Source organism: Bos mutus, chromosome 15, assembly GCF_027580195.1.
Source record: "Bos mutus isolate GX-2022 chromosome 15, NWIPB_WYAK_1.1, whole genome shotgun sequence".
NCBI classification, from domain to species: domain Eukaryota; kingdom Metazoa; phylum Chordata; class Mammalia; order Artiodactyla; family Bovidae; genus Bos; species Bos mutus.
In genome coordinates, this window is record NC_091631.1 from 49,885,161 (window position 1) to 49,912,375 (window position 27,215).

Below are 27,215 nucleotides of genomic sequence, written 5' to 3' on the forward strand. Positions count from 1 at the left end.
CACCTGATGCGAAGAACTGACTCATTGGAAAAGAGCCTGATGCTGGGAAAGACTGAAGGCAGGAGGAGAAGGGGACAACAGAGGATGAGATGGTTGGATGGCATCACGGACTCAATGGACATGAATTTGAGCAAGCTCCGGGAGTTGGTGAATGACAGGGAAGCCTGGTGTGCTGCAGTCCGTGGGGTCGAAAAGAGTCAGTTACTGAGGGACTGAACCAAACTGAAGGCTCTTTGTTAACCTTTGATCCGATTCTATGTGGAATTCTGCTTAAGCCCCTTCATGAATATGCATACACTGCTCAATCCCTCATGAATATGCATATACCCTTAGGTTAAAACTTCCCCAATTTTGCTGTTCAGGGAGACACTGCTTGGGGAAAGATCCCATCTACTCTCCTTACTTGCTGCAAGCAATAAATTCTTCCTTCTCCCAATCTTTCGACTTGGTTGTGTCTTTTGGCTTGACACCCACCAAAAGGGGAACCCGGTTTGAAGGTAACAATAGAAAACAAAAGAGCTGAGATCTGGAAGATATTTGTCTTGCACAAGAGAGACAGCTCTCACTGCTCCTGGAGCAGAGGTAAGAATGAATTCAGCTATGTTTGTAGGCAGAACTTTAAGGATTTCCCTCCTGATTGCCTTTAGTTCCTCAGGGAAACAGAAGATAAGGAGGGACTTGGGAGAGTGGTAATGGACAAATGCCAGCTGTAGAGAATAAGAGAAGCAGCTAAGGACACTTGAAAGGACTGATGGTCCAGGGGAAATTGAAAACCTTGGACTTGCCTTGGCACCAATCTACCTGGCCATGTGGTTTTCTTCACGGTGGAGGAAAGGGGGGGAAGTTATATACAAAGAATGGAAGTGACAAAAAATCAAGTTTCCTTTGGCTTTTTCTTGAAAGACAAAAAGAGAATCTCTTCTACTGACCCAGTGCCACCGTTTACCCACTTCAGAAAACACCACCAGTCACTCGTCTCATGTTAGTAAAATAAGCAGAGAGTGTCTTAAAGAGTAGAGAAGAAGGGAAGAGGCAGAAGAACTGGCCCTCTCCCAGTCGGGTGGGAAGGAACTGGAACATTTAGCCTTACCTAAAAACTGAAAGCTGATATGTATGCCCTGGGGTTCAACGCTGAGCCTTCTCCCCGTGACCCTTCCTCTTTCCCAATACCTTCCAGCTGTCCCGTCGTGTCATATTCAGGTCCACTTCATGTGCTCCAACCATCCGCTCCAAGCTCGTGTGCCTTTTCTCCACGTGGTTCTCTGTATATGTCGGTCGCCTGGGAGATCCTGGTCGGGCGGGGCCCTGGTGACATCACAATAGGAACAAGCCAATCGCCGTGACGCGTCTTGGTGACGCAAGACGCGAGGTGTGGCTTTGCCGGCCCCCGGCGCAATGAGGCAGCGGCCCGCTGGGTGGCGCCGATTTCCCGGGGAGGTCCTCTCTGGGCCCCCGGCGGAGGTGGGGTAGAGGCGGACAAGAGCCGAGGCCAGGGAGCCCTCTGCGTCAGCGGCTGTTTACTGCGCCGCTCCAATACCAGCCGGGACTCATCCGTAGCTCCATGCTTGTGCCCGGCTCGACTCATCCATCCTCGGAGAATAGGCAGGTACGTGCCACCTGTCGGAGACTGGGGAAGGGGGATACGGAGGGCAGTGCCGTTTGAGGCTCTGAAAGTGAGGTGTCAACGACCGCCTGGGCAAAATGGGTACTAGGAATGTAGGGCAAGTGCCAGCTGCGCTGAGGATCTCCAGCTGTGGGTGCCAGTTGTGTGTGTGAGCCGACAGCTCAGGGTGCCAGGGAGAGCCATCTGTGTGCTGATCAGCGTGTTCTAAGGAAACGCTGCTTGGGCAGGACCGTATCTCCGAGCCCTGTGTGGGATGTGGCGGAGAGTGATGCCTGGACCCTGACAAACCCCTCCCCACGTGTGCGTGGCAGCTCTTACTCCCTCCTCTCAAAGCTCCTGGGGGCTTGTCTCTGGTCAGTTTGCCAAAGGGGGTAGGGGTGGGGGTGGGGGGGTAGTAGTTAAGTGGAAGAGGGGTAGATTTTCCACCAATCCCAAACCAGAAAGAGGCATCTTTGAAATTCTCACCAATCCCAAACCAGAATTAGGCACGCGATGCTTCAAGGCAAGTAACTTATACTCAACAGCCTAAGGAAGTCCTGGCCAACCCATTCTGGCTGTCCTCTAAGGAGGAGCATCTACCTCCTGACCTGGCCGCTCTTAGAATGGGACTGAGCTGGAGATCCTGCCCATGCTCATCTCCCCAGGCACAGGCAGGAAAAGGTCCCCAGAGTCCGACATGTACAGTGGAGGAAAGGAGAGCTGGTTGGGCTGGGGTTGGAGCAGCCACCATTCCTTTGATGCTGTAGATGATGCCAGACTGGAGTCGGAATGAGGACTGGAATGAGGGCTGGGGACGAGGGCGTCCTCTCAAGTGCATCGTCAGGACCTGAGTTGAGTCAGTAGTCTCCGCTGAGACAGGGTGGAGGCACCATCCCGGGTACTCCCAGTCCCCAGGGAGAGCCATCGAGAAACAGGAGAAACAGCCTGGGAGCTGACAAGAGCACCAAGGTCCGAGAGGTTAAGAATCCTGCACCTTCCTCCTGTGACCCTGCCCAGCCAGCCTGGCTCTGTAGGTTCGGGATCCTGAACACTCCTCCAGGTAGAGTGGAACCACTCCAGAGCAGCCAGGCTTGCTCCTGGTAGCCTGGGGGAAGCTACACTTGCTATACTTTTCTAGGTAGAGAAGGAAAGAGCCCAAGTGAGCCTGGCCCCCCTCTGACGGGTGGACTGCACATCTGGGAATTGGGCAAGCCTCATTTGCCTTGCCAGCTATGGGACACAGATCAGCTCGGAAAACCATGGCAGTTTTCTGACATGAGAACAGAGCACTCCCACGGGCTGGCCTGGAGGAATCTTTTCTCCCTAGCAAGGTTCACCTGACAAATGCTACCATTAATTATAAGTGGAAGTATTCGATATAGTAGTAGTGATCATTTATTGAACTCTTACTGTGTGCCAGGAAATTAACAAGCATTATTTAATCCTTACTTCCATGAGGTATATCATTATTATTACTCCTGTTTTAAGACTAAATAAGGTTTGGACCACTTAAATGACTGCTTAAATGTCTCCGAGGCAATAAAAAGGAAAGACTTGGAATACAAGCCCAAGCCTAGAAGTCCATTGTAAAAGAGTTTGAACTGGAAACCTGAGAGAGGTCCCTTCTGCCTCTCCCTGCCTCTGTGTCCTTGAGCGAGCTGCTGTCTGCCTCCGGGTCTCTTCCATCTCAAAGCTAAAGGAGGTGGACTGGGGCTTCTTCTTCTTCTCTAGTTCTGTGACTGACACCTCCTTCTCCGTATTTTTGCCTAATTCCACCCCCATCCCTCTACCCTCTTTCCAGTTCTGCTTCCCCTTGAATCCCCCTTCTGTTCCATTTCAAAATGCTCCCTGCAAACAGTCTCCTAGGATCTCCTTGCCTGGCACCCACCTCGAAAGGGAGGGCCTGCCACTGCCCCTTTAATTCTCCCTGGGCTCAGAATGCCAGCGAGTGGAGCTAGCCATCTCCATGAGGTCAGATAAGATACTATATATATCGAGTCAGTAACCTGAGCCCCGGATTACCCAGCCCAAGTCAGACTCCTGCTTCTGGCCTTGCCACTGCACTCCCTGCCCTGCCGGGGAAGGAGAAGCCCCCAGATCCTGCCCAGTGTCCCCGGACACAGGTCAGTAACTGTCCCTTTGGTATCCGAACTTCACAGGGCCGTTGTCCAGAGGGCCCTGGACTGTCTGTTTGAGGGATCCCTGTCTGTTTGGGGGAGCATGTGAGAGGCCACCCCACCAGGCCTGGGAGGTGCTATGGGCAAGACCCAGGGGCAGGACCAAGGGCTGGGAGGCCAGGAGGAGGAAACTGAAGCCCTGGAGGAGAGGGAAGGAGCCTGGGGTTCTCCCCTGGGGTGGGGTTCCAGGAGAGTGCCTGGGACAGTCGTGGTTAGAAAATAGAATTTAAGAATTCCAATATTGCCTGGGGGCCCCATATCTTTGCCTTTTCTTGGAGGTATAGAGATGCCCACCCCCTCCCAACCCAAATGAAGAACCCTGAAGAGACACTGCCTTAAGCCCACCCACCTCTTCTCCTCCAGGTGGAATTCTGGTTTTAATCTCCAATCTCTTATCTTACCTCTTTTGCCCTGTCCCAGTCCCCTTGAGTAACTGAGAGGGACCCAATCCCCTTGATGACCCCTGGCCAAGGCATATCAGGCACTAAACTGGTGGGTCAGAGGGTGCCAACCCGAGAGGTAGAGCCGCTAGCGGCAGGCAGAGGCTCCTAAGCATCTGAGAGCAGTAAACAGAACTCCTGAACTGTAAGAGCACAAATATCCCCCACCCCAACCTCCCCCTCCGCCTACATCTTCCACTCCTGCCAGGACATCCCTCGACGTAGGGGATGACGCTTGTGTCTAGGCAATGTCCCAGCAGCTGGGCTTGTGGTAGGAAAGTGTAGATGGAGACAGGGCCCCTCTGTCAGCCCACTTTACCCTTCAAGGTCAGCCGTCTCAGTGCCTCATTCCGATGTTGTTAGCAAGCAGCTTTGGGAAGCTCTGAGGTCACCCCTGTGACGGTTCCCAAGCACCTGTGGGACTGGCTGGGATTCCCTACTCACCTGCCTCGGACACAGATAGGAGGAAAGGAACTAAACCCTGCTGAGGTATATGTCTGAAGCCCAGCTAGGGGCTTTCTATCCAGGCAGTGGCAAGGCCACAGAAGCTGGCGTGCCTTCACCCCAGACAGGAGAGCGGATCTGGGCAGAGGGGGGCCGTGAAGGCTACTGGGATGTTGGGCATCACCCATCCCATACCCTGGGGGCCAAGAGTGCCTGGCATTCCTGGGGAGCAAGTCCCTCCCCTGGCTGGGCAGGTTAGGGAGCCCTTCACGTGAGCAACAGGAAATGACAGTGGCTGACATAATGGGCTGGTGGCCCCAGGAAGATAGGCTTCATTTTAAGCCCTGACTCACCTAGTCTGGGTACCCTGGGGAGTGGGCCAAGCTGCCGCAAGAGTAGGAGGCGGGGGACATGCAGGAGCTTGGCATCACGGGTGAAATGGAGGCCTCCTGGACCATCTCTCGGCAGATCAGCATTGTTCCGGGGCTCAGGTTGCGCCTGGCTTCGCTTTCGTTTGCCTGCAGTGGAAACTCGAAGGGCAGCTCCTTGGGAGTCTGTACCCGCCATGCTGTTTTGCCTAGACGGTGGACACCTGGACCCCCTCACCCCATGTTGCAGGACCCCCACCCTGTGCCAGCTCAGGGAAAGGCCAGGGAAGAGAGACAGGGGCGATGGGTTGGCTTCAAGGTAGGCGTTAGCAGACAGAGCCCAGGTAGGTCCCAGTCCCAGTGTGACCCCGGGGGATCCACACCACCTCTCCAAACCCTAGTGTCCTCATCTGCACACGGGCATAATAATAGCACCTGTTGCTTAGGGCAGTCATGAGGATTAAGTGAGTGATTAATATGCGGTGTCCCAGAAGTCTTAGTGCTGATTTAAGCTTTAATAACTTCAGGAATATGAATGCTAAATGCTTCACTTGACTGTTTCACTATTTAAATATCTTGTCTATTTGAATGAAAGTATTTTGAATTTCAATTTAATGTTTAAAAAAATTAAACCTTAAATGACGTTTGTAAGCCCAGGGCATTGGGAAGGCTGTCTCAGTGTTGGACTTTGGGCTGCTGAAAAATGACAAGCTGCCTAAGAAGTACCCAGTGGGATGCCTGGTCCAGGGGTGCTCTGTACCTGCTGGCGGGGCGATGGCCAACTGGTTACCTCGTCCTTTCAGGAGGAGAAGTGCCTCCACACCTCCCAAGAAGGAAAACTGAGTAAAGCGAGAGGGAAGCAAGGGAAGCCTGGCAGAACAGGGAAGAGCCAAGGGCCCTGGTGAGCCTGCACGGACAAGGAGGCTGGCAGGAAGGCTGCCCCACTGTCCGAGGTGGCGGGCACCTGGGGAGGTGCTGCCTGGAACCGCATGCCTGTACTTGCCAGCTCTGGGTAAACAGTGAAAGGAGTCGGGCAGCAGGGGCCCCACGCTGGGCAGGGAGGGGCACGGGGGATCACAGCCAATCGGCTGGCCTCCCACTGCCCCATGAAAGGGCCATTCAGTTCAGGCCGTTCCTTTGGCAACGAGGAGACTCGCGGCCATGTGAGTGCCCGTCCTGTCCCTGTCTTGTGCAGCAGAGCTATAGCCAGGGCCCCAGCCTGCTCTCCCGGCCAGGGTGCCTCCTACAGCCTCCAGAGACAGCCACGCCAGGTAACTCAAGGGGCACCAACCCAAGCCATCTGCTCACCTGCAAGGTGCTGGCACTGTCCTCAAGAGCGAAACTAGGGGTTGGGGGAGGAGACAGGCATGCTCCAGGCCTCAGCCGCAGCGGGGACCCTCTCCCCAGACAGAGGAACTCTGTGCCAGATGCCAGCACTGACAAGACAGCTTCCAGGGGGCTGTTAGTGGTAGGGAGGCCTGTCAGCTGTCTGGCAGATTGAAGCAGACAGGAGAGCAGTGTTTAGGAGCCCTCCCATGAGTGGTGCGGCTCCACTCCCGACCCCGATCCTGCCCAGGGCGACCTGTGGGCCATCCCAGGGCTGTCTGTCCCTGTCTGCTGTACCTGTCTGGCCCCAGCACTTCTGTGTCAGCAGGGCCAGGAGAGGTCGCAAGCTTAGGGTGCTGCCTGCAGAATACCAATTCCCCCGAGCTGCAGTGTTGGGGGAGGGGTAGAGAGACCCGTGGGGAGGAGGCAGGAGTTCAGGCCCTTGTGGGGGTAGGGGGCATATCTGATTGGCTGCTCAGTGTCCCAGAGCCCAGCTCCTGGGACCTGGAGTCTCTGTGACTTTGAATTATTGATGGAGCTCTCCAAAGTGAAATAGAGCAGGACTGGTCCCACGCCCCCACCCCAAGCCTCTGCCCGTCTCCGCCCCTGGCCTCCTCAGCCTTCATCCTCTTCCTCCCTTGGACCCCAGGATGCTAAGCAGATGGGAGGGAAGCTTGTGGTTCTCCCAGCCCTGCACCAGGCCCTCCTCCTGTTATCTTTTCCTAGAAAGGGGTAAAAGTTGTGCTGGCTGTGGGAACACGGCTGGTTGAGGGAGCCCCCAGCCAGGCCAGGCGGGAATAAGGATGGATGGTCATTTATAGGCCAGGCCTCTCTGACATTGCCCTGGACTGAAAATGGCTGGAGGTCTCTGGCAGAGTCTGGAAGTTCTGGCCTGGGGCCTATATGAAAAGTGCCACCTGCTCACCTCCCACCTCTGCAACCTATCCCATACCTTACATGAACTGAGTATCTAGAGCTCTCTGCCTGGCACTCAGCACTTGGGGCTTGGCACCAGGTCCCCTCTGCCCTAATGAGCTGGGCTACGGCCTAGGGCAGGCTGTAGGCTGCCTGAGCCACTGACTGCCAAACAGCTAGATTCTGCCCACGACCCACTCATCTCACTAGGAGCTGCAGGGAGAACCCCGATGCCCAGGGCTGCGGTCAGAGCCTGGCCCGGCCAGGAGACAGTCAGCCCCGACATCATTATAGGCCTACAAAGGGAGGAGCCGGGCTGCCTGGCAGGGCTGGGAGAGGAGATAATAACCACTGTCTTTGTTGAGAGCTTTCACATGTTATTATCTCATTTATTCCTCGCAACAACCCTGTGAGGTAGGAATCATAATGATGATTACTGTACTGATTTTGCAGCTGAGGAAATTGGGGCTCAGAGAGATTCAATGACTAGGGCAGAAACACCCAGCTAGTCAGCCACAGGGCAAGACTCCTCTGAGAGTCCTGGATGGCTCTGCACCCCCACCACCCCAGGAGCCCCCAAGAGCCCCTATTGACCCTCAAGGAAAATGAGAGATCTTACCTACTCCTCCTTTGCCCTCCGGCTCCATTAGAGATAAAGCCTGCAGGTTTACGTGATGGAGGGACTCTGGCTCGCCACGTGAGCCTAAATTTGATGGGGGTGGTGAGTTGAGGTAAAGTGGGAAGGGCACTGGGCTGGAAATCTGAGAGACATGGACACGAGTCCTCGCTCTGCTAGCATGTGGCCCTGGGCGAGTCAGTGGCACTTTCCACTTGTACAACGGAGAACATAAGATGGATGACCCTTCATCAAGTGGACACTCTCATATGCCCCCGGGGGGTGGGGGTGGTGGATGTCCTAACCAGTCTTAATTGTCTACGGCATGCACTTGGACACAGCTGACTCCAAGTTCCTGAAAAACAGCTTGGGCAAACCTCTTACTGTTTAGTCTGAGTAACAGTTGGAGGATGTTGCTACAAGTCCTTTGTAGCAACAATTAAAGCGAGCTTGACAGTGCCCGCCGGTGACAGGTGCAGTGCATCTAACTGATGATCACCCTTTTTTCAGCAGAGGGGAAATCTGGGCTAGATTCCCAAATCTGATGTCCCCATGGTGAGACCTGGCTCTAGCTGTTTCACATCGGTCACTTTGGTGTCCTCTATGTAAAGCGTGGTCGTGGCTGTCCACTCCCTAGGCCCGCGGGAGGGTTCAATTGGATGATGTATGTGGAAATGTCCCCTTTCACTTGTGGTAAAATATATATGATGTGAAACTTAAAATAAAAAAAAAAAAGGTCGACCCATTTGGGCTTTGAAAACTCAATTCAGAGGTTCTGTGTTCCTTCAGCAGATCCACCCCAGCTGCAAGGACTGCGGGTGGAGATAAGAGCGCTGCCTGCAGTGCAGGATCTTAGCCTCTAGGGGGCCCCCTTTGCACAAGTCATTATCACTATCGGTTTGCTGTGGGTACTAACAGGGGAAGCCCTGGGAGGCCACAGGGCTGTAACTCCACTTAGAACTGAAGGCTTAGGTCAATGCAGAGGGTGGACTCTACCACACGAGGATCCCCCACCGCAGCAGGTGGACATGTCCAGGGAAGCACTCTGGGATTGGGTCTGGAGACTGAGATAAAGCGTTCCTCTCAGCCACTCATCACCACCACCACCTACACCTAAGCCCCTTTCCTCCTCTCATGGGCCTCTTGTTCCTCATCAGGTATCTGGCTAAATGATCCTCAGGTCATGCTGTCTAAACAGTGTAAGATTCCCAAAAGATTGCTCCCAAAGAGGGGAGCAGTCTGAACTCTTGGAATGTCCAGCAGTTTTTAATCCAGGAGGTGAGGGCGGTAGCATCCCTCATGTCGGGGGTGCCTGCAGAAAGAAGCCAAGGAGAGGAAGCACATGGGATTTGGGTTGGAATACTATTGGGGGCTTTTTTGTTTTTGTTTATTCAGCTGCACCGGCTGTTAGTTGGGGCACATGAGATCCCAGACCAGAGATGGAACCCAGGGCCCTTGCATTGGGAGTGCGGAGTCCTAGCCACTGCACCACCAGGGAAGTCCCTGGAGTACTGTTTGTTGCTTGAAGGGCTGCAGAAGTGGAGCAGTCCCTGCTCTCAGGCTGGGGGCCTTGAGGGGAGCGTCCAGTCCAAGTAGTGCTGAGACTGATCACCCGTGTGGTTTATGAAAGCCTGCTCAGCTCTGGGGCTCTCCCTGAGGTGTGAATGCCTGGGTGCGTGGAGACCTGCGTGCCGGTGCGCATGCACATGCAGAGGTGTGTCCCAGTGGTGGGCCAGTGGCTTTCCTGGAAACAGACAAGTGTGGCCCCTGGTTGAGATCAAGCCACTGGGGGTTGGAGAGCAGGCACAGTGGGAGCAGCCTGACCCCCTGCAGGGCCTTCTGACAACTGCTTTCCTTGTCTTTCAGCCCATGAGGCTCCCAGTCCCCACCGAGTGCCGCCCTGAAGGATGTCCCAGCTCTCCTCCACTCTGAAGCGCTACACAGAATCAGCCCGTTTTACAGATGCGCCTTTCACCAAATCAAGCTATGGCACCTACACTCCCTCCTCCTACGGAACCAACCTGGCTGCCTCCTTCCTGGAGAAGGAGAAGTTTGGTTTCAAGCCCAGCCCCCCCACCAGCTATCTCACCCGTCCCCGCACCTATGGCCCCCCCTCCATCCTGGACTATGACCGAGGCCGCCCCCTGCTGAGACCTGACGTCATCGGGGGTGGTAAGCGGGCTGAGAGCCAGACTCGGGGCACCGAGCGGCCTTCAGGGAGTGGACTCAGCGGGGGCAGTGGATTCTCTTATGGAGTGACCACCAGCTCCGTCAGCTACCTGCCTGTCAGTGCCCGCGACCAGGGGGTGACCCTGACCCAGAAGAAGTCGAACAGTCAATCAGACCTGGCCCGGGATTTCTCCAGCCTCCAGACCTCGGATAGCTACCGGCTGGACTCTGGGAACCTGGGCCGCAGCCCCATGCTGGCCCGCACGCGCAAGGAGCTGTGCGCCCTGCAGGGCCTGTACCAGGCGGCCAGCCGCTCCGAGTACCTGGCCGACTACCTGGAGAACTATGGGCGCAAGGCCAGCGCACCTCAGGTGCCCACCCCGACCCCTCCCTCACGAGCCCCCGAAGTCCTCAGCCCCACCTACCGACCCAGTGGCCGTTACAGTCTGTGGGAGAAGGGCAAGGGCCAGGCCCTTGTGTCCAGCCGCTCCAGCTCCCCAGGGCGAGACACCATGGTGAGTTTGCCCCGGGGGGACCTGGTGATGGGCTGGGGAGGAAGCCACTGATGAGGAAAAGGGCTTCCACCTTGACCGACGATCGCAGGCAGAGGTTTTCCTTCCCAGGCCTCACAGTGGCTGTTCCTATAGCCCAGGTGGGGACGAACCAGGGAAGTCATCTCAGCACACCTGGCACCCTCGTGGCTTGATGTCTTTGCTCAGAGGCTCTCCCACTCTCCCCAGGAAATGCACTTCACGACCTGTGCACTCGACAATGGCCCTGTACTGCTCTTGGAAATGCCCAGCTACCCTCACATACACTGCGACTCTTATCCTGGGCTTTCCCACCCAACATGCCTGGGGCCCCTGCAAGCCCTGCCCCATCCTGGACTGCATGCTGAGACCCCCAGACCACCAGTGTGCCCTGTGGTAAGAGAGGCCCCCCGGCCCTGACTGCATCTCTTCTCCTGCTCAGGCTTTTACCTCTCAGTCCAGAGATATGGCTTAACGTTGGGACATAAGACATCAGAAGAGGATCTTTCCTCTGATGGATGCTGCCTGGCTCCGGACCAGGGGTCTAGACAGGAGTAGTTCTCGTGTGTCTTTGGAGAAAATGGTGCAGAACTTCTTGTCTAGGGCTTTAGATGATCCAGTCTCTTTCTACTCCAATGTGCCTGGGTTAAAATAAGGGAAAGAGGCTCTGCTGGAGACTTGAGTGAGGGCTGGCATGACCCACCCACATCTGATCCCTGACACACCTCTCCTGGGGCACTGACTACAATTCTGCCTTTTGTGTAGTCATCAGTTTACCCATTAGGTGGTGAGCTTTCAGAGGATGAGAAAGAAATCAAATCTCCAGATCCCTCAGTATGTACCTAGCTCAGTGTAGAATTCAGCTGGCCTGCGTATCACATGGATGGTTGAATGGATGGATGGATGGAGGAGTGAAGAGATGTATGGGGGAATGAGTGGGTAGATGGGGGAGTGAGCAGGTAGATGGATGGATGGATATGAGTGGGTCTTCAGAAGGACAGGCAAGCAGATGGGCAGGAGAACTGGGTGTTGTGTCCTCTTCATTACTTTATGTACCCTTCTACTCTTAGGACACGTGGCTTTTAGAAACAATAGCTGTGCCATAGCAAGAAACGCTGTTTAGGGGACTTGTCCAGAAAAACGGAACAGGGGTACAGGATAGGGGCGGCGCTTTGGGACACAGACCTTGAAGCTTGTCAAAACTAAAGGTCCTGAGAGGACAACTTGATAGCATTGTTTAGAGAGTCTCAGCCTTGCTGTGAAGTGCCATGGGAGATGCAAAGGCTGGTGCCTCCCAGAACATTCGGACCCTGAGAAGGCAGGGCTGACTGCGTTGGAGGGCTAGAGTGGACAAGAATGGCAAACAACAGAGCTGGCCTCAGAGACACGCTCTCGGGGGACACATACTTGGGTTGATGCATGATTGGCTGGAACAGGTCTGGTGTTGCTCATCTCAGGGGCCATCAATCAGAAAGCGGCTCTCAATGGAGGGGCCTGGGTGTTAGAGGCCTCTGAGGGGCTCCCTCCCTTTGTTCAGAAGGACTCTTTATGGGGCTTAATCCCTTTGTTTATGGAGCTCAATGTTCCTAAAAAGTGGGGTCTGCAGACTGACTACTTCAGAATCATCTGTGCGCTGAATTGTCTGGGGGCCCCATCCAGAACCCCTGGAGGCAAACTCTCTAGGGATATAGGGCCTGAGACTCCTGCCCTTTTTCACAAGCTTTTCAGGTAATCTTCAAGCACACTGAGGTGTGAAAACCTCCCCTCCACAGACTAAACTACAGAGCGGGTCTCAGCCCCAATCCCCTGAGAGCAGGGCCGCCTCCTTCCCACACAGGCAGATCCCAAACCTCCCTGGAGTCTCCACAGCAGACACCCTGGCCCCAGCCTCCTCCCCCAGGGCCAGCCTGAGGGGAGTTTTGCAAGAGGACCTCAGAGGAGTGGGCAGGTTGACCCAGGGCAAACTCAGCCACTGTAACATCCCTTTTTCCCTGTCCAGAAACAACCCACAACACACAGGAGTAACCAGCAGCCCTACAACTGAGCTAGTGTTTCACTCTGAGCTCTTCCTCAAGGAAAAGGTCGTCTGAGTTTTTCTGTAACAGAAAAACCCACACGAATTTCCTGGTCAGCTCAATACTGCCAACTGGGAAAGACCTCTCTTGGGTTCAGTGGGGTAAGACCTTGATTTAATCTCACTCCTCTCCCCTCACCACCCTCACCCTCGCTTCTGGTGCTGATCACATCTTGCTGGGGTGAGAACCACGCTGTTCGTGGGGCCTGGACCACTTCTTTCTAGAACCAGGTCCAGTTTCTTTTCTGACCTCCCTCTTCCCATCTCATTCATTCATTTTATGGTGTTCAGCTTACTAGCAGCGTAACCTTAGAGAAATGCGTGAACTTCTGAACCTGTTTGCTCTGTAAAACGAGAGCAATCATAGTTCCCACTTCAGAGATTGTGGTGTGGAATCAGAGGTTGTGGTGTGAAAGGGCTTGGCACTTAGTAGGTGCTTGATCAACATCAGTCCTCCTTTCTGCCTTCCAGGTGCTTGGGGTTTGAGGGGGGAGGGGAGCAGGAGAGAGGTGAGCTGTGGTCCCTGCCCTCAGGGAAGCTTGGGGAAGTAAGTTCTAAAAATAGTTGCACCGGAGGCCGCCCTAGGTGTTTTTTTAGTGTCATAGGTGATGGGAAAGGGAGAAGGTCATCCGAGGCTGGATGAACAGTTTGGCGGCTGGAAGAACACTTTGCCTCTTTAACCTTGGATACCTCTCATCTGAACTGTTGCCTCACCCATAAAAGGGAGTAGTCATGCCTGCCCTGCCCACCTCCCAGGGATGTCATGAGGTTCAAAGCAAATCATGGATGCAGGGGAATCTGTAACCAGTAAAATGCAATGGGAGAGCTTCCTTAAACTCAAGGGGGAAAAGGTGCTGCTGGAAAAGAAGGGGCCTTGGCAGCTGACTGGAGTGGGGGCGGGGACCACCGCCGGGAGGAACAAAGCTGAGAGTGCATCCTAGGGCAGGGCCCTGGGTGAGATCTGACTCCTCTGAGGCAGCCCTGGCCCTGGGCTCTCTGGGCAGCTGACCTGAACTACAGGTCAAAAGAAGCAGGACCAACGGGGGAATAGAACAGATCTAACCAGACTCAATCCTCCTGTTAATAGTAACAGCCCACATGAACTTGGAATATCACAGACTCAGCTGAGCTGAGTGAAGAACTGGTGGAGGGGGACAAGAATTCTGAACACCTCCCGTCCATGGCTGGCTTGCTTAAGCACCAACAAGATGCCAGTCCACGGAGTGCGCACTGTCAGCCTAGGGCAGTGAGGGTGCCCTAGACCCCCCTTCAGACAGATTGCAGGGGAGTTGTATGTTGGTTCAGAACTGGTTTTAAAAAATAAAAATAAAAATAAAAAACCCTTCACTACCCACAGTGGGGGCTTCAAGCCAGACCAGGTGGGTTGGCCCTGCAGAGAGCCAGGGGTCCAAGCCCCCAACTTGGTCACATCCCCCCTCCACTCCACTTCTCTTGTTCCCCTGGGCCTATGGAAGGACAAGCTGTTCCCACTGAGCCCTGCCAGGGCTGCGCTTTAACCCCTACAATCCATGCTAATCCTCAGCTCCACCCACTCCAGCTGCTCTCTCCCCTGAGCCCTGGCAGTGCTGCCTGCCAGCTTCAGCCCTGCGCTCACCCTTCCCAGGGCACCCTCTCCTCTCCCTGAGAAGAGCTGGGAGCTGGCCCAGGGCCCTCCAGAGCACAAGTCACGGGCTGGGCACCTGCTACTCAGATGCGGAGCCCGGCCCAGCCTCTTGCCCTCACACGGCCCCCACACCCTTGCCCTCTGCCCTGGGACCTGTTGCTAGGAGCAGTCGGCCTGGGCACCTGGACTACCTAGATCCTATTTGCCCCTGGGGGGGCTGCTGACTCATCTCACAAAGCCTTGGGTTCCAGCTGTTCAGTGACAGGGAGATTATATAAGATGAGGTCATGTGATTTTCCTCTTGGGTGGGACTTTGGACTTGACTGCTGTCAAGCGGTGGGGGGAAGGGAGGAGTTTTAGTCTGAAGTGGAGGACAGCGGCGGCTGTCCTAGGACTCCTGGGTGAGAAGTGTGACCTTTCCCTCTGTCCCCGGCCTTCTCACTGTTTACTCGGCCACAGTGAACTGCATCCCTGCTGTCCTGTTTGTCCAGCTTGGCAGCCTGAGACCCTGGGGCTTGTCCTCACCCACACGGCCACCTGGAGGAGGGCAAACTTCCTGAGGGCCTGAAGCTGTGCTCACGGCCTAGGAAGGTCACACAGAGGGGTCCCATGGCAGGACTGATCCTAGCTGCTGAGAAAGAAAGGGCAGTCGTTTTGTAGTTTGTGGTCAGAATCAGCAAGACGCTAATGTCTCCAGGCCTCGAAGACCGGCTATGGGCTGCGACCTGGCTGGTGGCCTTGGAGCCGCCTTATCCAGGCTCATTTTCTCAATCAGTGCCCAGCACCATGCTCCCTGCTTCCTCCTCCACCCCCACTCTGGGATGGATGTCTCTATGAGTGAGTTCAAGTGGCATGGGGGTGGGCTCAGCAAGGCAGGAGTTAATCCAAGCCTAGCAAAATGTTCCCTGCCTGTGGGAGAGCCGCTCCACTGACCATCCTGCTGCAGAAATGAACATCATGTTCAGGGCCCAGAGCTGCACACGTGGTTCCCTGCACCCTCTCACCTCAATGGAGACGTAAAACTGGCACCCCACACAGAGACATAAACGAGAGAGGGAAGTGTGTGGGCCTCTGGAATCCAGCTGGTCCAGACCAGACTGCCCAGGGGCTCCAAGCAGCACAGAGCTTTAGGCCTCCTGGGGTCTGAGTGATGCAGGAAGGAGGAGCTTCCCAGGGACCTCGGTCCAGCTGGCTGGCCCTCCCTCCCCAAGGGCACTGGAGGGCTGAGAGCCGAACCCCTAACGAGGACCCTGAGCCCCCACCAGTTCAATCAGGCCGCCAGTCTGTCCCGTCTTGCGTGGGTAATTGCAGGTGCGTGCAGGAGCAGGGTTTAAGCCGTGTTTCTAAACCTGGGACTGGGCTGCCCACTAACAGCTGAGAAAGCAAGATATTTGCAGTCTTGTCTTCACACAACTAAACCTGACTTTATTTAAATACTCCATCCGTGCCAGGGGGGATTTGAGGGAAGAAAATACCGCCAGGGGAGGCAGGCCAAGCACAGGGTCTGAGAAATGGCAGTCTTGGGCTCCAGCAAGGAGTTCTGCTCAGATTAGCTCAGTGTGTTTGAGGCAAAAAGTCACAGAGCCAGAGCCAGATTCAGATCCCCGAAGACTGTCTGCTTTGCTCATGCCACTTCAGGAAACGGCACTGAGGAGAAAGGGTCTCTCGGGGTCTCGGTTAGTTGAGAAATGACCACAGTTCTTCATGGCCGTGTCCAGCAGCCATCACACCTGCCTGATGAGACTGGACCCCATTTGAATTCTCTCCAACCAGACTTCTCAAAGGGCACCCATGAAGAGCCTTCCCCAGCTGGGCCTCCCTGCTCCCAGCAATGCCCCTGACCTCCTACATCCCAGGAAAGAGGGAGAGAGCAGGCTGGCAGAATGCCATGATGTCCCCAGGGTAGCTGGCCTACGTCATGGGGAAACAAGCCAAACAGTCCAGTGGGTGGCCGCCTGACAGCACTTCCTGCAAATCACTTACTCAACATGCAAACCCAGACTGACCCCACCCTCTGAGGCTCAATGGGACTTCCAGCACTGCCTGGTCTGGCCCCCTTTTGTGATGAGCTCAACACCTCTATTAAGCACCCACTAAGAGAACTCACAGTCCTGCCCTTGAGGTTTCAGTGTGATGGTACAATCAACACACAAGCTCAGACCATTTACAGAAGTCTTAGAAACATGTATTGAGAAGGCAATGGCACCCCACTCCAGTACTCTTGCCTGGAAAATCCCATGGATGGAGGAGCCTGGAAGGCTGCAGTCCATGGGGTTGCTGAGGGTCGGACACGACTGAGCGACTTCCTTTCACTTTTCACTGTCACGCATTGGAGAAGGAAATGGCAACCCACTCCAGTGTTCTTGCCTGGAGAATCCCAGGGACGGGGGAGCCTGGTGGGCTGCCGTCTATGGGGTCGCACAGAGTCGGACACGACTGAAGTGACTTAGCAGTAGCAGTAGAAACATGTATAAGACAAAGATAAACATACTAAGACAAGTTGGTAAGGTGGAAACAATGCTAGAAAACTGAGAGTAGGCAGTAATGGACTGTTTAGAACTTGGAGTTCATTAGAAAAGGCTTTGTGGAAAACATGAGTTTTGAGCAGAATTTACAAGGAGATAATTGACAGAGAACAGGAAGGGCATTCCAGAATCTCCTGGTAGTTATTACTAGCATGGGTTTTGCTGTAGGATCCATCTGGGTTCAAAGCCCTACACTGCCATGTACCAGCTTTGCAGTCCTGGCAAGTTGTTTGACCTCTCAGGGCTTAAGATCCTTCATTTAGAAAAAACAAGAGGTAATAGTTACTGCGTCACTGTCACTGAGTTGTTATGCAAGTTAAGTGGCATAATGTATATAAAGCGCTCAGCAGTGCCTGGCATTTAGTAAGTACTTCACTGGTGACAGTTTTGTTAAAGGAGAGAAGGCATGTGCTAAAGCAGGTTGATTGGCAGCAGGGATTAGAGAAGAGTGAGGGTGGTGACCATGGTGCTATCCAGCCTATGGACCACGGCCTCACAGACAAGTCTACCTAAGGCTTCCGGACTGGCTGGAAGAGTCAGGTATGTCAGGGCAGGGGAGTGATGTGATGAAATGCAAGCCTTGCTGCAGACAGTGTGGGACTGGCTCAGAGGAGTGTGGTTAGGAAGAAGGAGGCATGGAGGGAAAGGTTGTTGCATCTTGTCCAGGGCCCAGCTTTGATCCCAGCAAGGACAGTGACTGGAGATCTGCTCTTCTAATGTCACTTACCATCTAGGAAGATGCCCTGAAGCCCCTGCCTCCTGCCCACTCCTCCCACCACCGAGGTGGGAACACGGGGACGACCGTCTGTGCTCCTCTCTCAACAGCACAAAAGTGCTGTTCTGTGGGAGGCCTGGGGTACAGCCATACATGTGTCCTGGACACATGCCCCATGTGGCTGTGGTTGTGTGTGCAGTGCGCGTGTACATGTGGGGATGAGCAGGCCAAGAGGAACAGAAGGAGGCCACAGATGAGTAACAGCACACACTGCTGCCTCTCAGAGTATTTTTAAATGCTAAAAATACTGGCTAAAAATAGCCGTCAAGCTCCAAACAAGATACTTTCTCCAGGCAGATTCTGTGTGGGTCCCTGATAGGTGAGACGGGTGGAGCAGCAGGAATAAAACCCAGAGACCTCTGATCTCCGACCACTGCTGCCCTTAGGGTCAGAGAAGGACACTCCCCCCAACACACCAACTGAGGACCAGTTTCCCCACCTGCTGTGACTTTCTTCCTACCTCCCAAAAACAAATCAAACTCTGAGATTCTCAGAGAGATGGAATTGGGTAATTGGGTAGATGAGGACAGAAAAAGGTTTCTTCCTGGGGCCAAAAGGGACAGTGACCTGTTGTCATCATGTAAAAAATCTAGGCATTGCCTTTCTTGATAGTGAGCCAAACTAGGACTGGAGGGAGGAGGGGAGCTCGTCCGGAAGCCGTGGAAATCTACCTTTGGGTCCTCTTACCCTCACGGACAGGGAGGGTGGATATTGGGCTCCAAGAAGGCCTGAGTCGTCCCCTCCCACCCACACGCCCAGAATGTTGTGCAAAAGTTTGCGCGTGGGTGCATTTTTTCCTGAAAAAAATGAGTACAGGGCTTTCATCGGGTTATCAAAATGATCTGCAGCCCTCCAAAAGTCAGGAATCTTTCGCTGCCTTCGGGGAAGCTCACCCGCTGACACTCGGCCTTGGAGACGTGTCCTCTTTGGGCCTCAAAGGCAGTTTTTCCCGAGTCCCAACCCCGAGGTGGTTCCCGGGCTCCGCGCTCCGGTCCTGCCCGCCCGGGTCCGCCTGCCCCCGGGTCTGCAGGTCTCGGTCGCGGGCAGGCCCGCCTGGTCCCGGGGGTGCTGGGGGCAGCCGGGCCGGGGGTGGAACCGCGGGAGGCGCGGAGGCGCGGCCTCACTCCGGTCCGCGTGCCGGGAGCCGGGGGCGGGGCCGAGTGGGGGCGTGGCCGGGCCCTGGTCCCGCCCCGGCGATGACGTCGCGCGGCCCGAGGCGCCGGCGGGGCCCCCAGTCGGCCGGAGAGCGAGAGCCGGCGCCGGGTCGGTTGGCGGCTCGTGCCAGGGAGGTTGAGGTGCGGGAGCGCGCGGTCGGCCCGCCGGAGCGGTTACCGCCGGGCGCCGCGGACGGCGTGCTGTGGCGGCCTCGCTGGCCTGGGCGTCCAGGCCGTGGGACCTCGCGGTACTCCCCCGCGCCCTATTGGCCAACGTTAGGCTAGGGGCCGAGCCCGCCGCCCGCCCCCCAGCATGCGCACCTCGTACACCGTGACCCTGCCCGAGGAGCCCCCCGCCGCCCCATTTCCCGCCCTCGCCAAGGAGCTGCGGCCGCGCTCCCCTCTCTCCCCTTCCCTGCTGCTCTCCACCTTCGTGGGGCTCCTGCTCAACAAAGCCAAGGTACGCGGGGCCCTTTTCCGGGACCCTCACGCCGAGGGCTGGGGTTCTGCCTCCTTACCGGGGTGCCCCACTCCCGCCCCCTTCCACCGCGCGCCCGCCCGGCCGGGGCACAGATTCTTCCCAGCCCCCTCCCCTCCTTTCCCAGGGTCTCCCGACAAGGAATGCCCCCTCCCCAGGTGATCTCACGCTTACTCGCGGCCCCATCCCCCTTGCTGAGGCCCCATCCCCCTTGCTGAGGTCCCTGCCCCTCCACCCCGAGTCCCCCTGCCACCTCCCTCTCCTCGACCCCAGCACCAGGTGGCTCTTGGGCTCGTAATTCCTGGCACCTATCAGGACAGGTGCAGAAAAGCGTAACCTTGACTAGATCTCGGGGTGTGAGGGAACGGGCAGCTCGCTGGACTCCGCGGGTGTGACTCCTTCAAGGCCAAAAGCCAGCAAGAAAGGCTGGTGCGAAAGGGACCGCCTCCCCGTCACTCATCGCAAAACGCCCTCTCCCAGAGGGTGGGCAGCAGGGGTCCTTTGACCCTGCGAAGGGCAAAGGAGTTGCAGACAGGGAAAGAGGTCAACGTCCCTTCCCTCCCCTCCCCTCCCCTCCCCAGTTCAGCTCAGTGGGCACTGGATCCCTTCAATGATGTAGCCGCCCCAGAGTGATGCTGGGGCTAAAAGCTGGGCATTGCCCCCTCGGGGAAGGGAGAAGGGGCCAGAGCTTGACAGATCTTACGTAACAGCACAAGCTCCCGTGTTGGCAGTGCGTGCACTGCCCCGTGCCAGGGCCACACCAGGCTCCTTGGCTGCAGCCAGGACTCATGGCTGACCCTCATGGCACAGGTGAAGTAAGCCGGAAAAGCCCTTTCCTGGGGTCTCAAGTGTGAAGACACAAACCTCCATCAGCCTTTCTTCTGTGGCCCGTGTTCCCAGATGTTTCCTCTATGTTCACATAGCAGCTGGGCTCTTGCTCCTTCAGTGGGCGGTGAATGCTGTCTGTTTACTAGCCATAGAGGTGGCACCTGCCTTCTAGAACAATGGCTGCTCCTGAGTCGAATTAGGTCTTCTGATGGCTAATTTTAAGGAAGTTTTTGCCCCGAAGTTTTCTCAGCTCTTTGCACTTGAGCTCCAGCAGCCCAGCTGGAGTCATTTCCTTCTCCTGCTGAGAGGCTGGTGTGCAGGGTCTCTCCCAGCTTCTCCAGTTTGGGCCTCTCCCTGTCAGCCCTGAGGTAGGATTGTTTTCCCCGTAAGAAAGGTCACTCCTGGGACATTTTGTTCCCCTCTGGAATGGAAACTGCTGACTTTCCCTGGAGCTCCTGATTTCCTATTCATGGCAGAAGAATATCTGGCTGGGCAGAGAACAGCTCTGCTCTCCCCTCCACTCCCACCCCCTGACTCCTGATACCCATCCGCCTTCTACACAGAGTGCTTGGAAATTGGCAGGCACTTTCAAGCTCAGGAAATTTTAGACAAAGGCACAACCCCCACCCCCAGAATTAAGAGGGTCCTGGCGAAGAAGCCTTAAAGGAGCCTCCCGCATCTCTCCACTAGCCAGGCCAGACATAGGGTTAGATTCTTAAGGATAGTAACCTCCATCATGACCTGTTCTTCCTGACCTGCCCTCCGCTGGTTCAGAGAGAGAAGCGTCAACACCACAGGAATGCTTCATTAGAAAGATGCCTCCAGCCTCCCATTGCCGCACCCCCATTGGTGCTGCGTGACTGCTATCTCAGTCGAGGGCCCACTTTGGTGGACAGTTACAGTCACCAGCGGTAGAATGCTTTGCTTCTGTGGTCTGTTTAGACAGATGTTGTCTGAGGCATGAGGGGCAGGTGGGGGAGGGGCGCAGGGTAGAACTGATAAAGCACTGCTGGAAAGAGGTGTTCGAGTGAGTATTCTAGGGGAGGAAGAGCAGGTATGCAGGTGTGGGCAGGCTTTAATATTTAGTTCCAAATGAGCAACACAGACTCAGTGTTTCTGTTGAGCCCCAGGTCTACTTCAAAACGCTGATAAGGTCTTTGTCCAGGGAATTATCTCTATTGTGGCCCACTGACTGGAACATCAGGGTTTAGATTGTCATACAGGTAAGATTTAAATGTCATGTTTGGGACCACACACCGCTGATCTTCAGTGATGCTTGTACCCCACCTGCTGCCAATAGGCTTTTCTTTCTAGCTGCAGGTGGACAGCAGGTCCGCCTGCTGGGTTTAGGTATTTCCCTCCCTTCCTGTGAGTGTTAGACCTGATAACTGGCAAGGAGGGATCGTCTTTCTTGTGGGGGATCAGCAGGGCAATTCCTGAGAAAAGCCCTCCCTCAGCCTGCCTCTCCCCACCCCACCCCCTTATGCTGACAACCTCATGGGCTTTGAGCTGCTGACAGCACACGGCATGAGTAATTTTAGCTGAGTTATTTCAGGCTCCTGTTCTGATCAGGGTTGAGCTGGCCCCACGCATGCCCCAGCCAGTGTTGCTCCAGAGTTGCCTGCTCCCAGGTCCCCTCCCCAAGAAAGAGGGTAGCAGGCGCATCTGTATGCTGATGCTTTAACCCTTTGAGCCGAAAGGCTATCTGACTTCTTGGAGGTTGGACCAGGATTAGCCAAGGGACCTGGACAAACAATGCTCAGAGTCCTGTTCACTCTCCCACCCCCTCACCAGCCTCCACAAGAGGTACAGGAGCAAGAGCAGCACCTTCAGCCAGGTGCTGACCTCTGCTTGGCCGCAGGCTGCCATCAGAAGGATTCCCAGCCAGTGGCCGATCAGGATGTTGAAACCTGAACCAGGCAGGGAGGATTCTCCCAGGCTCTATACAGCCCTCAGGAGCTGAGCTCAGCTGGAAGGAATTCCACCTGTCTCTGGCAGTTCAGAATGGCAAGCCGACTGGAGTTTTTCCCCAGCTGAAGATCTAAACTCAGTTTAGATGTTTTGTCATTGAACTTTTCAAGACCTCCATGAAGCGCTCATTATGACAGGTGCTTTAGTTATCAGACATCTCAGAGTACAAATGTAGGTCGTTTGAGAGAGAGCCTGGATTTGGGACCTGAAATTTGTCAGAATCAGGTATATGAATTCCTAGTCTCTGGCTTCTAGTCTCCAGTCTCCAATATGGCAGAGAATGAAAAGTATTAACATAAAAGATGGGGGGTAATTACATGTTAATTAAAGAAAGCAAAACCACATAAGTCAAGAAAAAAAAAGCAAAATCTTGAAGAATGCTTTTGTCCTGTGTTGAAAATGACAGGCATTCCATACCCGCTTTCCTACAATGTAAGTAGATTAAAGTTAAAGAGAGGATCATGTGTACGGCCTAAGGCTAGTGGCTACAACTGGCAGAACGTTGCAGAGAGAACCTAACGTAGGCCAGGCCTCTTCCTTCAGCCTGAATATGCCTCATGTTCTTTGCTTACAGAATTCTAAGAGCGCCCAGGGTCTGGCTGGTCTTCGAAACCTTGGGAACACGGTGAGTTCTCCCCAGCCCACTTCTTTCCTGAGGTGGGACTCAGTCCCATCTCAACTGGGACTATCTAACCAGATGATCCTGGCTGCAGCTAACTCCCTACCCCCTAGGCCAGTTGGTACCTGCCCTTCCTGGCTGATGTTTTACAGAGTTGCTGGGCTCTGCCTCACCCCCACCCCAGCAGGAAGCCCTGCTAAATGGGAGTTGCCCTTTTAACTGATACCTTAGTCACTTTCCTGGATCCTTCTCCCCCAGGACATCCATCACTTCCCACCCACTCTGTCCAGCTGCCCTACACTCTTTTGTACACCTCTAGTAAATAACCAGTTACTTCACCCGTGCCAGCAGTGGGGATTTGCCTCACTTCAACACTGTGACTTACAGAAAGAGGAACTTGAGGCTACGGGAGGCTTGAGGCTCACTTGTAGGCCAGGTGTACCAGAGGGCTCTGAGTGTTAGGTAAGTAGACATGCCAGCCAGGGGTCTTTGTTCCGCTGCTGACGTCCAGTGGTCTCCCACAGTGCTTCATGAACTCCATCCTACAGTGCCTGAGTAACACGCGGGAGCTGAGAGACTACTGCCTGCAGCGGCTCTACCTGCGGGACCTCAGCCACAGCAGCCGTGCTCACACGGCCCTCATGGAAGGTGAGGGCCCGGCCCTGCACGCTTTTCCACTTTTTTACATGCTTCTCTCCCATTTCTCTTCCTCTTGCTTCTTTTTGTTGGGACTCTATAGAATACAGAAAATGGCTCAGCTATCCTCCACGCCCCCCTCTACCCTTTTCTTCTTCCTATAGAGTTTGCAAAACTAATCCAGACCATATGGACCTCATCCCCCAATGACGTGGTGAGCCCCTCTGAGTTCAAAACCCAGATCCAGAGATACGCACCACGCTTCGTCGGCTATAAGTAAGGGCCTTGGGGACGTGTCCCTCCCCAGAGTGGGTGGCAGCAGTAGCAGATTCGAGGGACCAGAGGTGTCGCTTAACTCCCTTTTCTTCACGTTCAGTCAGCAGGATGCTCAGGAGTTTCTTCGCTTCCTTCTGGATGGGCTGCATAATGAGGTGAACCGGGTCATAGCGAGGCCCAAGTCCAACACTGAAAACCTCGACCATCTGCCGTAAGGAGGAGGAGAGGGCTGGGGCCCGAACTATGGGAACTTCTTTGGGGATAATGATTTCAGAAGAATTTTGGATATTAAGGATTTAGATGGCTAGGCCTTTACACTTATCATGGTTTGAGCTCTGACCCAATTGCCTTCCTCTCTCTGGGTCCTAGTGATGATGAGAAAGGGCGCCAGATGTGGAGAAAGTATCTAGAACGGGAAGACAGTCGGATCGGGGGTAAGTGCAGGCAAGGGGAGCGGGCATGGGTTGCCTGCCTTCCCTGTTAACTGCTTGGCCTGATCAGAGCATGAGAAGCCCATCCTCTCAGGACCCCTCCAGCTTCCCAGTGCCCAGCCCCCAGGGGACTGAGGTGGGAGCAGTGAGAAAGGACCCATGGCCTTTAGGCGTCGTGTGTCCGTCTCTTCCCAGATCTCTTTGTTGGGCAGCTGAAGAGCTCCCTGACATGCACTGATTGTGGCTACTGTTCTACGGTCTTTGATCCCTTCTGGGACCTCTCTCTGCCCATTACTAAGGTAGGCACCCCTCTTGCCCCAGTTTTGAAACTCTTGCTCTTACCCTTTCACTTCGTTGACCTCTGACCCCTCCCTTCTCTCTCACAGCGAGGTTATCCTGAGGTGACGTTAATGGACTGCATGAGGCTCTTCACCAAAGAGGACGTGCTTGATGGCGATGAAAAGCCGGTATGTCACCCTCTGTGGCAGTGAGGGTGCGTCTCCCGGAGTCCTCTTGGGAGCGGAGCAGCCTCGGAATTGCCGCACTCGGCCTTGGCCTCACCCATGAGTCCTTCCCAGCTCTGTCCTGTTATGTCTTTCAGACGTGCTGTCGCTGCCGAGCCAGAAAACGGTGTATAAAGAAGTTCTCCATCCAGAGGTTCCCAAAGATCTTGGTGCTCCGTATCCTTCAGATGGTCAGGGCAGGGGCTGACATTAGAGAGTGACTGGGGGCCGGGTGAGGGCCAGCAGGGTAGGACAAGAAAACTCGCTGGGCTGTCCCCTTTTGTGCTTCCTGAGACTGTAGTCGCCCTCAGGGGCTGTCTCCTGTTCTGACTCTGTCCTTGACTCACACCAACACCAGATCTGAAGCGGTTCTCAGAATCCAGGATACGAACCAGCAAGCTCACAGCATTTGTGAATTTCCCACTACGAGACCTGGACTTGAGGGAATTTGCCTCAGAAAACACCAGTAAGCGTTTCTGAGCTGGAGTCTGAGCTGCAGATGGGAGGCCCCGAGGTGGTGGGAAGCGGCTGAGGAGAGAGAGGTGGAAGCTGGGAGGAGACGCAGGACGGGGAGGGCAGAAGGGGAGGGCGCAAGGGACACCTTGGGGCTTGACACCTCAGGCTTCCTCTTCAGACCACGCTGTTTACAACCTGTACGCCGTGTCCAATCACTCCGGAACCACCATGGGCGGCCATTACACAGCCTACTGCCGGAGCCCGGTGACAGGCGAGTGGCACACGTTCAACGACTCCAGGTGAGCCGGGCCTCGGGCGGGGCTCCCAGCCGTCAGACACCCTTCCCTCACCCAGGAGCCGTCAGAGAAGGGCCCTCATGCTGCCCTGGCTGCGCGTCCCGGGCTCCCCAGGCCGCCAGGCTGACTTGTCCTGCTCTCTCCGCAGCGTCTCCCCCATGTCCTCCAGCCAAGTGCGTACCAGCGACGCCTACCTGCTCTTCTACGAGTTGGCCAGTCCGCCCTCCCGCATGTAGCAACGAGGAGCTACATCCCATCCTCCCTTCCCCGTGGTGGCCCCACAACCTAAGTTTTTTTAAAAAGACCAAAAAAAGGCAAAAAAAAGTCCTGACAAATAAGAGGAAAATAAAGGAAAGTGAAGCTGCAGAGCAGGAGTTGCCGCAGCCTGGCCGGAGCCGGGAGTGGGGAGCCCGGTGCCCCAGAGCCCCGCCTGGTAGGGAAGATTGGCAGGACGCAGACCGAGCCAGCACGGTGCCCTCGGCTTCTCATGTCTGCATTTGTAAGCGCGTGGTTCTTTTCCCGTGTGTGATAAACCGCAGCCATCGGTGGGGAGAAGATCCTTGTCCACGGGCCCACTGGCCTCGGCCCAGCCCCGGCCTCCCAAGAACACAGCGCCCTCTGGAGCCTGCTGGGAGGATCGCCGCCTGGAACGCCGCCCGTCTTTACCTGGACCCCGCTTCACCATTCCAGGAGCAAGAAAAACACCCATGAGCCAAGAGCCCTCTTAAGGCTGCTAACTCCAGGGGGACAGATGAGGGGACGTCTTTGAAAAAAGCTGTTTTTGATTTTTAAAAGCCCAACTTTTTTTTTTTAATTATCGTAACTAAAGTTTTCAGACTGGAGATGCTCTCTTTCACACCTCGTCACAGCTGGGATGTTGTGCTGGTCTTTTTTTTTTTTAATTCTACAAGTACAACTTTTCTAGTGCTAGCCCCCAGTGGTGCTAGGTGGGAGTTGGCCAGGCCCAAGCACAGCCACAGTAGACCTGGGATCTGACAGGTTTGGTGTTTTTTTTTTAATGTTTTGGATGGAATCTAGTTGCCTCCAAGAATTGTGCCTTATAGTGTTTGGGGACCAGGGGGTAACTGCCCCTCCCTGAAATATCCCTCAGCCTCTTCCCTTTTCCCCAGTGCCATGTCCAGAGCTGCCAGGGAGCTCGGGGTCACACCCACAGCCCCTGGCTCGTTTCGCACTGCAGTGAGGTGAAGAGAGTAGGTAAAAGGAAATTCTTCTGATAGTGTATCAAGTTCTTCCCGCCAGCTTCCTCTAACCCAGCCCTGGTCTACTCCCCAGCTGTTGGAAGGATAGCACGAGCCCCTGACCCTTGAGCTTCTTTCACCTTTAATTTATTCCCCCTTAACTTGCTCCTTCTCCCCAGCCTCCCTGCCCCACCCCCCTTCTCAGAGCCTCCTGACATAGGCCCTTTGGACCGAGTTTCTCAGGGATGCCCATGCCACCCCCAGCTCCCCTTGGCATCAGTCTGCAGTTCAGCCTGGGAGCTGGAGCCTGGGTGTCTGGGGACATCTTGCCTCAGTTGTATGGTTCTTCCCCATGGGCTTGATTTTGCTCTTAAGTTGTCGGGCAAAACTCTTGTGTTGTCCCAGAGAGAAAAGCTGTTCAGCACCAAGGCCCAGAGCTCTGTGCATGGTGCACTCTGCACACCCACACAGCTGGGCCCTGCCTGTGCCCCTCGAGGGCAGAACTCTCCAGTGCTTCCAGGAGGCAGCAGAATAAGACACCCTGAGTCTAACTGGCCTGACACCCTTCTCCAGGGAAGAGCTGTGAACCTGAGCCAAAGGGCTGGTGTATACACTTGTTTACCGTGTAAGCAAGAGTAGATGAATGTGTGATGTACAGTGGAACCTTGTACAGAATAAATCATAGCTTTGAGAAATAAGCTGATAAGTGATGGACTCTTGATTTGGGAGAGGTCCGAACCCAGGAAGCACGCCTAGCCTATCAGTGGCCAGATATTTTACTG

General features: G+C 55.1%; 1 protein-coding gene and 1 long non-coding RNA gene across 5 annotated transcripts; one reads left to right on the plus strand and one right to left on the minus strand.

The window, feature by feature from the left end:
• Positions 1-1,471: 1,471 nt before the first annotated feature.
• USP2 (ubiquitin specific peptidase 2) lies at positions 1,472-26,631 on the plus strand. Of its 4 annotated transcripts, none has more exons than XM_070384080.1 (14): positions 1,472-1,606; positions 9,756-10,573; positions 10,799-10,984; positions 22,592-22,642; positions 23,161-23,284; positions 23,437-23,548; positions 23,649-23,759; positions 23,918-23,982; positions 24,175-24,278; positions 24,366-24,446; positions 24,581-24,659; positions 24,841-24,948; positions 25,117-25,237; positions 25,383-26,631. In XM_070384080.1, the coding sequence occupies exons 2-14, from the start codon at positions 9,797-9,799 to the stop codon at positions 25,468-25,470; spliced, it is 2,007 nt and encodes a 668-aa protein (XP_070240181.1). In that variant the 5' UTR covers positions 1,472-1,606; positions 9,756-9,796; the 3' UTR covers positions 25,471-26,631. The 4 variants fall into 4 exon arrangements, with proteins under 4 accessions (XP_070240181.1, XP_070240180.1, XP_005897175.1 ...); XM_070384079.1 differs by lacking the exon at positions 1,472-1,606 and adding an exon at positions 3,572-3,726; XM_005897113.2 differs by lacking the exons at positions 1,472-1,606; positions 10,799-10,984 and adding an exon at positions 3,572-3,726.
• Positions 9,295-18,618, minus strand: LOC138991012 (uncharacterized). Its single transcript, XR_011467056.1, has 3 exons — positions 18,480-18,618; positions 11,039-11,229; positions 9,295-9,633 (listed from the first exon to the last, which is right to left on the minus strand). It is a non-coding gene; the product is annotated as an uncharacterized lncRNA (long non-coding RNA).
• Positions 26,632-27,215: the final 584 nt, after the last annotated feature.